The sequence below is a fragment of the Mustela lutreola genome, chromosome 6 (genome assembly GCF_030435805.1).
Source record: "Mustela lutreola isolate mMusLut2 chromosome 6, mMusLut2.pri, whole genome shotgun sequence".
NCBI lineage: Eukaryota > Metazoa > Chordata > Mammalia > Carnivora > Mustelidae > Mustela > Mustela lutreola.
The window spans coordinates 73445043-73458365 of NC_081295.1; the positions used below are offsets into that span (position 1 = coordinate 73445043).

Below are 13323 nucleotides of genomic sequence, written 5' to 3' on the forward strand. Positions count from 1 at the left end.
GTTAATGTCAAGTCCGAATATGCTCATGAGAGGGTAGGTCACTCTGCTTATGCTTGAGACCTGTTCAGTTTAACGTTTATCATTGCTCTTTTCCTCCTCTGCAGTCTTTAGAACTCCACTAGGTTTGGGCTCCATTCTGTAGGCATCGTGGCACAGCCAAGGTGATGGGTCTGCAATCGGACACTTTTAGAGCACAATCAAGCTTCAGTCTCTTATTTGCTGTGTGATTGCTGGACAGGTCTCTTCATTGCAGATTCGGTTTTTTACCTTATGCTACCTGCACACTGGAGTTTTTATAAAGATTAACTAAAATGTAAAGAAAAGCACTATGTAGCCAGAGAAACACTTTGCAAATTTAAGGTATTATGTCCAACCTCATAGAAATTTCTGCCTTGAGTTTACATTTCTTCCTTGTTTAATTTAGTTTACTTCAGTTTTGTTTTTGTGTGTTTGCCTCCTCTTAATGTGCTCCCAATTATTTTTCAAAAAACATACATGCCTGTGAGTGTACTATAAATAGTATTTGAAAGCACATAGTTTCTTTCTTGACTACTTCTAATACACATTCCTGATGAACCCCTCTTATTTTTCTTTATTTACAGAAATCTTCAAAAGTAAAAAACATCAAAAATAATGAGATGCCACTGAAGCCAGCTGGGCAGTGAACATAAATGTTGCAATGGAAAAGTAAGCTTAGCTTTCAAGTGAAGACAACTGTTCCCCAACAGACCTCAGAAGAAACTGGCCACTGCAAAGGAAAAGAAAAAAAACAACCTCAAAAGTTTTAACAGATAATACTTAAAGAGAAACCTAAGATATGGGATTCACATAGTCTATTCTGTTGTGCCCAAATCTGTATATACTGCTGTATTGTTACTTAGGACATATTTATTTAATGTGCATACTTTTTTGCAGTTCTTATTGTCCCTTCCACTCATGAGGCAATTGAAAATTAATTTGATCTTTCAGTTTCTGAGTAAAAACCAGTGGAAAATAGAATGAAAGCTCACCAAATATTTTCAGTTTTTCAGGATTTGCTTTGCCATTTTTCTAGAATTATCATCATTTGTGCTAAAAATAACTTTAAAAGATAATTATAACTGAGAGTGATTTGAGATACCTAAGTATCTTATCTGATCTCCTTGGAGCTGTGAAAATTTGTTTGATTTCACATTTTCAGTTTGTTTGTAAATAAGTGTTTGAGGCTTAATAGCCAAAACTATCATGAGTCATGGGAATTCTCTGTAACTTTCTCCCCTGATTCCTAACAACCAGAGTTCGTAACTGCAGTATCACTGAAAATCTGATAATATGCTGTATTTTTAATGTACTGTATACTAGATAACACTTTAGATGGATGCTTGTTAAGACTATAAGAAAACAATCTCATTTATGTATTGTTATGTATTAAGTTAGAGGGACAATATTATTTTGCCTCTAGCCAAATGAAGAGACAGAGAAATGATCTTGTTAGTTACACAGGAATTTAATGGCAAGCTTTGGGTTTTGTTCATAGGTCATGCTCCATACAAAAATTGTTGGTTAATCCCTTATCTCATAATTATTTTGTATTAGATAGAAAAATTTTTCATTGGTTTAGTACCAAAGAATTTTGGAAGACAACAAATCATGAAACATCTTCTCAACAGGAAAACAAAAACAAAAACGCAGTAAAAGATCTTTCACACAGTGTTTATATTCTGATTATAGCTTACTTCCCCTTACCTGTTTTTCTTTTTAAGCGGAAATGAATTCTGATTTCCAATACCCTAAAGATCATTTAGTGACTTGATGTGATGTTATAGTTTGTTATTTATAACTTCTGAATTTTCTGAGGTGGTTTCACCTTTACTTATTTTTCTGGTTTGTGTCCATAAGAACAAGAACTTTTCAAAGCTTACATCCCCACATTTGAATTCCACAGAAAATCCTTTCTCAACTGAGCAATGTTGGCAAACTCCTAAAACTCATAGGCCAATTTTCTGTTTTCCAAAAAACAGTGAATAATTAGTGGTTTTCATTTGGTATATGAGAACAAAAAAATTATTACTTTTAGTTAGTAAGTACAGTCCTCTGATAGGAAAATAAAGAGAATGCATGCCTTAGGTTTGGTCATTAACCACCTGGGTCTTTCTAGGGGACATCGTCTATAAACTTCTCTAACTTAATACAAATCCTTTTAGGTACTTTGCTTTGAAAAGTGTTAATCAATGTCAAGTTCATCTGTGGAAGATTTTGGAAGGTTGAAAATAAATTTTCTAACTTTCTTTTGTGTGTATGTGTATGTCTGTGTCCTTTATCATGTTTAACTGTGGAATGACTCATCCTATTAAAAACTAAGTTAAAATTCTTTAACTGGAATTGAATTCAGCTTTTCACACTAAGAAGGCCTCCTGTGTTAAAGAAGCCACAAGCAGGAACCCAGAATTTGCCCTTCTGCTACAAGCAGGGATCCAGAATGCTGGACACAATGACCAAAGTTCACAGTATGGTCAGGCTGTATAGATAGCTGCCAAAACTCTCAATTATTAGAATTGCCCTCCTCTTAATAGAATCAGGCAAGCAACTTTATGAAGGGGATGAAAGGGAGTGAGAAATGAACTAAAGGTCAATTTTTTTTTTTGAGATGTGTTTGGCTCTTATAATCAGGACTTTAATATAAAAAGTGTTTGTTTTAAGATCAAGGTCAACATTAATGAGACTTCTGGATGTTTATCCAAAGGCTCAAGATACATGTACTTCTAAAGGGAAGAGGATATATGAAATTTGTGGGACTATCTCCCAAGAAGCTGGAATACCAACAACTGAATCTGATAGAATGAACATATAAAAATACTTCCACAATTTTACCACTTCTACTGCTTCCACTTGTACTAACCCTATAGCCAGTCTCCTATTCTCACTGCCAATCGGTCTATTCTTAAATGAAGTGGCCAGTACGATCTCATTAAAACACATTAAAAAAAACCACACACACACATTATTTTACACCACATTGCTTCCCACCTCACTCAAGAGTAAAAGCCCAAATTCCTAAAATGATCTACAAAGTCCCACATGATTTATTGCTGTCACTTCTCTGGCCTCTTCTCAGTCAATGATCTCAAGCCATGCTGGCCTCCCCACTGCTCATCCGACAGGCCATGACAGTCTGGCTTCAAGGCCATTACATTTGATTTCTCTCTGTGAGAAATGCTTTTTCCCAGATATCCACACACTTCAGTCCTTTGGGTACTGTACAAATGCCTGCCCAGAAGACACTTCTTCAAATTATAACCTCAACCCCACTTGGTTCTTCTTATCTCCTTCCACACTTTATTTGGCTTTCCTCCCTAAGGATTGTTCCTATCTAACATGTTATATATCTTCAAATCTTTGAGGGGGGCACTGATTTCTGCCAATACATGTGGGATATGATTTGCTCTATGTTCACAATATTGGTCAGAAGAAAATGAAGAAGGGGTTCAAAGGATTCATCTCAGCTTTTTCTACTAGAATAGCTCTTGCTCCACAGACCAAGGGACCATTGTTGTGGTTCCAAGAGCCACTATGTATGTCTATTTTGATTATAACTTGAGAAATGAGGTAACGACCACTGGTAGTGTCTATGGAGCCAGTAAGCTTACCGTGAAATAGACTTGGCCCAGAAGACTCCATCTATTATTTGATCTACTTTATGAAAGGATAAACTCAAGCACTCTGTGCATGGCTGCTATTCTTATTTATTTCATACTCTGTCATTAAGGTACTGAAGCAATGCTAAAGAATGGGAGCTAGCTACATACCCCTTTAGGTGACCAGAAAGATACTTGTACTGAGGGGCTCTAGCCTCTCTGGCTTCCCTATTCTGATGTGACTGACACTCTTATCACCTTCTTGTCATTTCTTAGAAGAGTAAAAATGATTGGGCACATGAGATGCCGCACCTGCACGTCTGAAGCTTCCAGAGTTATCCTTCTCACGTAGTGCCCCTATCTGCTTTCTCCCTTTTATTAAAGCTGAATAAACCTGATGCTGGGTGAACCTATGGTGTCTCATATATTTGATGGACAACTTGAAAGAGAGATTCAGTGGTGTTTTCCTTTCAAGAATACAAAGGAAACAAAAAATATATAATAATTTTTTTTTAAAGTTAGACATGTAGAAGAGAAAGTTAATCATATGGTAGACCTTAAGTTATGCAGAATGCATCAAAGAAGGAGAACAGAAAATATAAAAAAAGATGTTGAAAGATGTTGAGATGAGTTCAAGAAGGCATTGCATTTATGTAATTAAATTAAGAGAGTGGCATAAGGCTGATGTGAGGCAATATTCAGAGATGATATGTGAGAATTTTCTAGAATTAATAAATGATTCTAATTCTCAGATATTAAAAGTATAGCATATCTCAAAAAAGATAAAAAAGTAATTTCCCAACACATAATATTATAGTGAAATTTGAGAAGATGAGTACAAAGATAAGGCTAGGGCAATAATTAGGAGAACAGTAGACTTTTCTAAGGTCAAAACAGAAACTAAAAGCCAGGGTTCTAGGGAAAAAACTCTCAAGAAATGTGAACCAAATTAAGTAATTTTTAAAAATAAGTATGAAGACTTTCACAGGTAATCAAAACCAGGATTTGCAGTGACTTGAATTCTCAGTACTAGACTACACAAAGGGTGTACTCTAAGAAAGAAAATAAATCCAGATATAAAGATCTGAGAATCAAGAAGGAATGGTTATGTTAAAAGAGAATTTACAGAATGGGAGAGGATTTTTTGCATATATACATTCAACATAAAAATTATATCCAAAACATAAAAATAACTCCTACAAACCATTAAGTAAAAGGCAGACAACCTAATTTTAAGAGAAGTTAAAGGACTTAAGCAGGCATTTCATGTACAAAGATATCCAAATGGATAATGAGCATATGTAAATGTGCTCAAAATCATAGCAGTCTTTAGGAAAATGCAAATTAAAGCCACAATGACATGCACCATTACAAATCCACCAGATGGCTAAAATTTAAAGAAAAAAATGAAAAGAATAAGTTTTGAAGAAAGTGTGGAGCTATCAGAACTGACACATATTGCTGGTAGGAGTTTAATGTGATACATTTACTTGGGCAAACTGCAGTATCTACTAAAAATAAGCATATACCTACCTCTGCCCCAGAATTTTCACTCATAAGTGTAAATCTAACAAAAACTGAATGCATTAGACTACCAATAAGACGTGTACAAAGATGTTTGTATCAGCCTTACTCATAACAACTCCAAATTGGGAATAATACATGCACATGAGCTGTAGACCAGACAAATCCTGGAAAATGAGGCAGCAACAATTTGAGTGCTATGATACACACAACAATGTGAATATATTTCAAAGCCACAGTGTTGAATATTAGAAGTCATATATGCTGGGGGCAACTGGGTGGCTCAGTCAGTTAGGTGTCCGACTCTAGATCTCAGCTCAGGTCATGTCTTCAAGGTTGTGAGATCAAGCCCTGCACTGGGCACATTGGTCTCTGTGTTGGGCATGGAGCCTCCTTAAGATTCTCTCTCTCTGCCTCTCCCTCTGCTCTTCCCCCAACCTCTAAAAATATATGCTCTCTGATTCCATTTATATTAATTTTAAGAACAGGCAATACCACTTTATGTTAATAGAAGGAAGTATACTGTTTGCAGCATTGGGGTTGGTATGACTGGGAAGAGATACAATAGAGCTTTCTGGGGCCCAGGAAGTGTTAATATGTCTTAATCTCTGTTCTGGTTACAGGAGCATATACATAGATATAAAATCATTGAGTTTTACATGTAACAGTTGTGTGCTTTGTTGCATGTATATGATAAAGCAAGAGAATGATAAGAATAACTTTCAGAACAGTACTTACCCCTACGGTGAAATTTGAGGTGGGATTGGGAGGGGAACCTAAGGGACTTTGAGTATATCGGTAATGTTCTATTTCTTATGCTTGTGTGTGTGTCTGTGTATGTTTTTTATTCTTGTATGTATTTATATGATATGTATATTATATCATGTTATATTAAAGTTTTGTATATATGAAATATTTCATAATAAATATAAGAAAAATGATATAAGTAAAACACTGCTATTTGATGTGGCTAACAGAGGAAGTAGATATTCAGCAAACCTCCTTCAAAGTGCACATTATAATCCCCTGCAAGCACTTTATTTTATTGTATGTAATGTTAGGCACATACTTTTGCTCTGCCTTTGCTCTACTACTCTGTTAGTAGGCATATACCTTTATCTTGCTGGAATGCATTTTTCCCTTGGGATAATCTCATAAATACTTTCGTATATTTATCCCACATACTAATAAAAGATAAGAAACACATTTTCTTCAGCATGTTTCTTAAGATGCCCCCAAATCTTTTTGTTAAAAATAAATGCCTTCTACAATGTATGCCAAATTCTTATCTTATACAGTATTCAAAAGAAAAAGCTAAATTCTTTAGTCCGTGTTATCAAAGTATTTAACAAATAATGGTATTTATACATTTTCAGACATAACCCTGATATTTAATTGAATTCTTTTTATTTCTTTTTGTACAATATGAGGGAACCTCAAGCTTGGGCTGCGTATTTACAATGAATATTAAGATACGTGAGGAATTCTTATTTCTAAGTTAGAGGTTGATAGTGAAATAGTGGTAAAATTGCTTTAAGTGGTCATATCCTTGACTAAACTCATAGTATGCCATTGGGGAAGAATGGCCAAATCTTTTCTCATCTCTCATTACATGGAAATAATTCCCTGATAATAATTTCATCTGGATTACTGGTTCATATTTTAAGTATTAAAAAATAAAAGCTATCCATATTTTTTTCTCATTTAGATTCTAAAAGTCTAAAATATTAATTCACTTTATCAGAGTCTGTTACAAATATGTTTTATTTATGAGAGTGAGAATTAGACCATATATTTTGTTTTATGTTACTTTTGGTGATTTTGTCATTGTAGAATGTTTTAAGTAACTGAGTTATTTTATTTTGATGTATGTATGAAAAGATGTACTCAAAAGACTACTACATCCTATTCTCACAACAAAGTATAAGGAAGGGAGATTTTGAACATGTGTTTAGAAAGTCTTGGAACAACTTGATAACCCAGGACTAATAACCCACAAGCCATGGAAATTAAAGGTGAAGTTAGACTTCAAATAAATTTATATATACAGGACTGTTAAAGTGGGGAATAAATAAAACTGCTAACAAGGTGCTTTCAAATTCCATATAGATACTAATACTAGGAATTTGGGCATAGGAAACTGGAATTTGTGGGGAATCTGGGGAAATCTCCAAATCACAAGTTTTTCTTATATTTTAAAATGATAATTTATCCATATGCTTGAAAATAATAATAAATGCCCATAATAATAAAAAGGAAATCATTTTGTGTGACAGAATTTTAGTTTCAAAGGTTTTTAGTTAAAAAATAAAGAGATGATAATAAATGCTTGATTTATTATTCTTAAGAGACAATATATTGTGATAAAATGTAAAAATGTTTACTTGAAATAGATATTTGATTATTAGAAAAAAATCAAAGAAGGGAACATTAATGAAATAAATGTTAAATAAAAATCATTAAAATTAATTGATAATAAAACAATTATTTATTACTTAACATTAATTATTCTTAAAATCAAATTTTACAACACAAAAGGCAGCAATTGTCCTTATCCATAGTCTTGATCTTTGTTCTGAGACAAATATTCCAGGCATAGAAAATGTTGCATTAATGTTGGTTGAATTATTAAGATGAATTTTTAGGGTACATGTTGTTTCCTATACACTCATTTCAATAGTGAAAATATTTTGTCACCTTGATTTTGATATTGTTTAGGCTGTATTAGATTTAGATCAGTTTCTAATTTCATGCTGAGGTATTCAACAACATTCTTGTCTTCTTTTTGCACTTCTCCTGTTAAAGTAGCTACAAAGAACTATAGCTTAGAGCAAATATTTAATCACTGGAAATGCCAAGCAGCATTACTAAGATACTGTAACATTCCAACTTCTGGGTGAGGTTAACAGTACTCCACAGAATCATATGCCAAAACTGACAACTAGCAGTTTTAATGCTTCTGAAACTTGGTATTTTTTAACTTATTCATCAATTTATATAAAGTGATCTATGCATGTAAACTTGTTAATTTTAATTTTATTTGCAAGAATACCTCACCATTAACCACAATCAGGGCCACAAACACCCAATTACCATCTGGCAACAGCAACAAGAAAGCATGAATGATTAGATTTGGCCCCTTGTCTCCTACCTGCTCCTGTTCTGATTCATAGATATATCCGCCTTAAAGTTTGACTCAGTGATGTCAAAACATAGGCTTAAACATCAATTATGAGGAGCAAAGGAGAAGGCCCATGTTTTCCCCTGATTTCTGCAAGTATAAAACTTACCAATACTTATTTTAAAATACTATTTCAAATGTCTTGCTCAGTAAATTCATTTTAGGATACCAACCATTTATGTCATTTCTGGAGAGTATATTTAAACCAATCATAAATGGGAATTTTAGTAAAATTTTAAATTTTATTTTGAATTGAATAGTATGCCCAGAATTATAATCTATATTTTAAATTATCCTAATTTATTTTCTCTAAAGTAATTGGAAATTTTTTTTTTTTTTTTTTTTTTTTGGAAATTTCCCCACTGGAAAAAAGGAAGCTCAGTTTTTATTTTTTAAGTGTTTCTGTGACTAGTTAGGTTCCCATTCTAACAGCTGGCAGCTCTATTAATTACATTTAATGATAAAATTACACTGATCTATTTAGTCATTCAATTAAGATAAAAAGCTTAATCTTTCAGATTTTATTAACTACATTTAATGATAAAGTTATATGGATCTATTAGCCAAATAATTAAGATAAAAAGTCTAAAAATCTTATGGATTTCATTACTTATTTTTAGAAATTTTCTGGATAGTAAGAATGGCATGGAACTTAAAATATATTGTATGAATAATTAATTCTTGTCTTATGATACAAAAGATCAGAACAAATTCTTGGGAAAATGTTAAACCAAATATATTTTATTTTATGTATCATATCAGTATTTTTAATGTCCAGCATTTATAATACAAGGACCAGAGCTTTCTCCCCAGCTCAAGTTTATACATTTTCAATTGGCTTCTAAAGCCAATAGGAATACTTCTTGTCTAATTTGGTTTCTGGGAAGACTTCTTCAGGTCTTCAAAGGTCACTAGTCAAATGGAATTAAGTTCTTCATCTTCTCCAGCTCTTTTTTATATTCCTCAATTCTGGCCTTTGAGAAAGACAAAGGTCAGCACAACTGTTCACATCTTCTTTTTCTTCAGCATCTATCCCAACAGTATATTTACTCTTGGCACGGGAACCTTCAGGGCACTAAACTTCTTCTCAAAGTCATCTACAAACCCAGCATTTGCCACATTGGCTTTCTAATAAGCCCAGTCGATAGCAAGTGGTTTCTCGGGATAGTAGCCAATTTGGAGGTAGGTGTCTCTTTCCAGGATTTCGGGGAGTCAAAAATGGCCTTCTGGTTTCAGGATATGATCTCCCCGAAAGTTATCCGGTCAAAGAATTTTAGAACAAGTTTTCGCCTAGCCATCTTGAGGTCCTTCACCAATGGCCCACAGTCCACAGCAGCAAGGAATGGCTAAACCAAATTTATTTCAGTTAATTTATATCACCATTAAACAAGTATAAAACAACAACTTTTAATTATATGCAAAGTCAATGACAGTAAAAGACAAAGAAAAATGAAATATATTTATATATTTACTTTTACAACAGCTTTGTTGAGATATAATTCACAGAGAATAACCTGCACATATTTACAATGGAAAGTTTGATTAATTTGGACATATATTTAAACCCTAAAACCACCGTCTCTATCAACATAATGAACATATCTATAATGCCAAGAAATTTCTTCATGTACCTTTGATTTGGTCTTCTTATTTTTCTCGGTCACTTCTTTCTGACTGCTTTCTGTCCTCTTTCTATCACTATGAATCAGTTTGCATTTTTCCAGACTTTTTATAAGTGGAGTCTATACCTTTTTCTTTTATTTCTGTGTCAGAGTAATTATTTTGAGAGTCATACATGCTATATTGTCTATATAAATTTTTTAACCTTTGTCTTGCTGTGTCCCACGGTGTGGATATACCACAAGTTGTTTATTCATTCACAGGTTGATGGACATTTTTATTATTTCCAGTTTTTGGCTATTACAAATAAAGCTACTAGGAACAACTGTCTACAAGTTCTTCTATTATATATGCTTCTATTTCTGATGGGTAAATATCTAGGAATGACATGTCTGGGTCCTACAGTAGGTATATATTTAACTTTTTACAAAACTCTCAAAATGTTTCCCAAAATTATCCTATGTTCATTTCAATCAGCTGCATATGAGATTTCCAGTTGTTCCCCATCCTTGGTGTGCTTAATCCTGAGAGTGTGTGTGTGTGTGTGTGTGTGTGTTGCATTGTGCCACTATGCATAATTTTCAGCTACCATGGTTTAGTTAAATAATACCAAATAATAACACTCCCCTAATAACACAGTTCAAATTTTAGTATCACAGTCAATGAGCTAAGTTTACAAAGTGCAAACAGGGCTGCTAGCTCTTCATTCCACAAATCTCTATGTAAAGAACACATGTACATATTGATCAGTGGCTAATCACGTCATTTCTTTTGAAATATGTTGGTGGCTGCTCATTCATGGCACATCTGTCATTTCCTGTGTTCACACAGGATAGCCACGCATGTAATTGTGTTGCTCCCTGGTCTCCCAGTGATAAACTCAACTGACATTTAGAAAATTAGATAGTTCAAAATGGGTGTCAAAGACGCCAACAAAAATGAGAATGCAGCAAAGAAATGAAAGGCAGTGACACTGGCAGTAAAATTTGAGTCAGACGTGAATGCAGTTGGAAGCGAAGCTGACTATGGGAATGTTGACTTGGCTGCCTCGGAGTCTCTAGGTATGCAGCCTGAGCAACCTGGACGGCCAACTGAGGAGCATAAAGGAGGAGGAAGAGGGGGAGGTGGCGACGGCACAAACCTGCACATTAAAGCAACTCTCTGGGATATTTCACCGCATTGCAAGGATGCAACACTGGAAACCATTCAAACTTAGAAAGGAAATGACAATTCACCAAGGTATGCTTACTCCGCATTGTAAGAGACATGGGGAGAAGGAGGCAAGGACTGGCCACATTATTCTTGGTATATCTTTTACAAAGAAATAGGACACCTTAATTCTCAATGTTTCCAATGCTTTCACTTACAGTGTACTAGGCAAATATGAGTTTTACAATTGTTTTTCATTTCCTTACACATTTTTAACTGACAGTAAGTTGTTTTCATGTTTAGGCAAAATTTGAAAAGATCATGGAACAATTTTAAAAATTCTCATCGACAGTTGAGGTCACTATGCAACATCAGCTTGTACATTCTTATGGTTCCATGCCACTGTGTAAAGCAATGATTGAGGGTCTAAATTATAGAGGTATTATTGTTTCACTTTGGCAATAAACACACTACAGTTTTAACATAACTAAGGGACAGTGCTTCAAATGTATTAAATAGAAAGTGTTGCCAAAGTAGGAAATGGATGATTAATAACTCCTAGGGAAAGAGAACGTGTCAGGTTAGACCAGCTAATGTGTTAAGAATTGTTAATGTTAACATAAGTCATTAAGTTAAGAAGTTAAGAGTTTCTTCTTGCTGCATCAAACTCTCCTGCATCTCAGTGGTGATGTCAATTTCTCATTATTCTAAAGCCATGAAGAGTCATTACCCACGATGTAGTATTACCTTCTAATTATGTTTCAAGGCCATATACTTTTCTCAGTTGCTTTCTTGCCTTCCCATGTACTCCTCTTCCATTCCATCTCAATCAGGTTAGTGCACTGCAGACTTCAAACATCTCTGTTAAGTTCTGCAAGACATTCTTCAAGCAGACATCATCATTCCTACCTCTTCTCAACCACTATATGTAGTACATAGGGTACAATGTGTCTTCAGGGTTGTGCATACTTGTGAATATTTTCAGTAATTTCCCAGTATTCAGGTCTTTGTATCTGTTGTGTCACATTGTAGATACACAATACATGGGTTTTTTTTTTAATAGATGAATCTCTCTAATGCTGTATAAATTCAATACACTATGTTGCCTTTAACTTAGATTTGTATCTTAAGCTTTCTCTAGTCTCCTGAATGCTTAACATAATAGTTGAATGAAAGTGTGAACTGAAGAAATTTGTTCATTGATGAATAAAAGTCAGACTTGAGCAGTGCGGCAGCCTTCAAGACAACATGTGACCCAGGAGCTATTTTTGTAAGGCTGGCGAAAAAACGAGAGAACTAAAAATTACTGATGTTGTATTTAGAGCATTTTGCCCAGAGTTTACTTTTAGTGTACATATGTGAAAATTTGATAAGCACTGAAAGCATTGTTTTTTTTCTTTGAATGTTAGTGAAGCTTTATTGGAATTAGACTAAAAAAAAAAAAAAAAAAAGATTTAAGGCCAAATCAATGTCAAAAATAAAATGGTTATATGTTATAATAAAAAAATTAGACTATAAATTTAACACATTAACAGAAATTTAACAACTGTAAGTACTTACCCTCTATACCTTAGGTTTAAAATAGATAAAGCTAAAAATTTCACAAGAAATTTTAAAAAATAGGCAATTCTACAATTATAATGGGTGATTTTTAATATACCAATCTCTATCATAGAACAAGCTGATCTTTTAAAAAGTTTTAATTAACTTAATCAAGTTGACATATAGAGAATGCATTCTATGTAAAATTGTCTACATACTGATCATAAGGCAATTTTTTAAAAAAGATTTTATTTATTTATTTGACAGACAGAGATCACAAGTAGACAGAGAGGCGGGCAGAGAGAGAGAGGGGAAGCAGGCTCCCTGCTGAGGAGTGAGCCGGATGGGATGCGGAGCTCCATCCCAGGACGCTGGGATCATGACCCTAGCGGAAAGCAGAGGCTTTAACCCATCGAGTCACCCAGGCGCCCCCATGAGGCAATCTTTTTATTAAAGGGTTGAAATAACACAGACTGTTAATTGTACTAACATCAAATAGAATTACATTATGATCCAGCAATTACGCTACTAGCAATTTACCCGAAGAATACAAAAATACTAATTCAAAGGGTGACACGCACCTGGACGTTTATAGCAGCATTATCTACAACAACATTGATTTTGAAGTCAGAGTGAACTGAATTCAGATCAACCCTTGTCACTTACCAGTTGTATGATCACAGGAACGGGAGT

General features: G+C 34.1%; 1 protein-coding gene and 1 pseudogene across 2 annotated transcripts in view; one reads left to right on the forward strand and one right to left on the reverse strand.

Annotated features, from left to right (window-relative positions):
- THEMIS (thymocyte selection associated) overlaps nt 1-2267 on the forward strand; it is a 186829-nt gene extending 184562 nt beyond the window's left edge. For both annotated transcript variants that reach the window (XM_059177600.1, XM_059177601.1), the window contains one exon: nt 603-2267. In XM_059177600.1, coding sequence (XP_059033583.1) covers nt 603-634 — 32 coding nt within the window. In that variant the 3' untranslated portion in view covers nt 635-2267. The remainder of the gene's footprint in view (nt 1-602) is intronic.
- Nucleotides 2268-9139: 6872 nt separating this feature from the next.
- Nucleotides 9140-9617, reverse strand: LOC131833169 (ATP synthase subunit d, mitochondrial-like; annotated as a pseudogene).
- Nucleotides 9618-13323: the final 3706 nt, after the last annotated feature.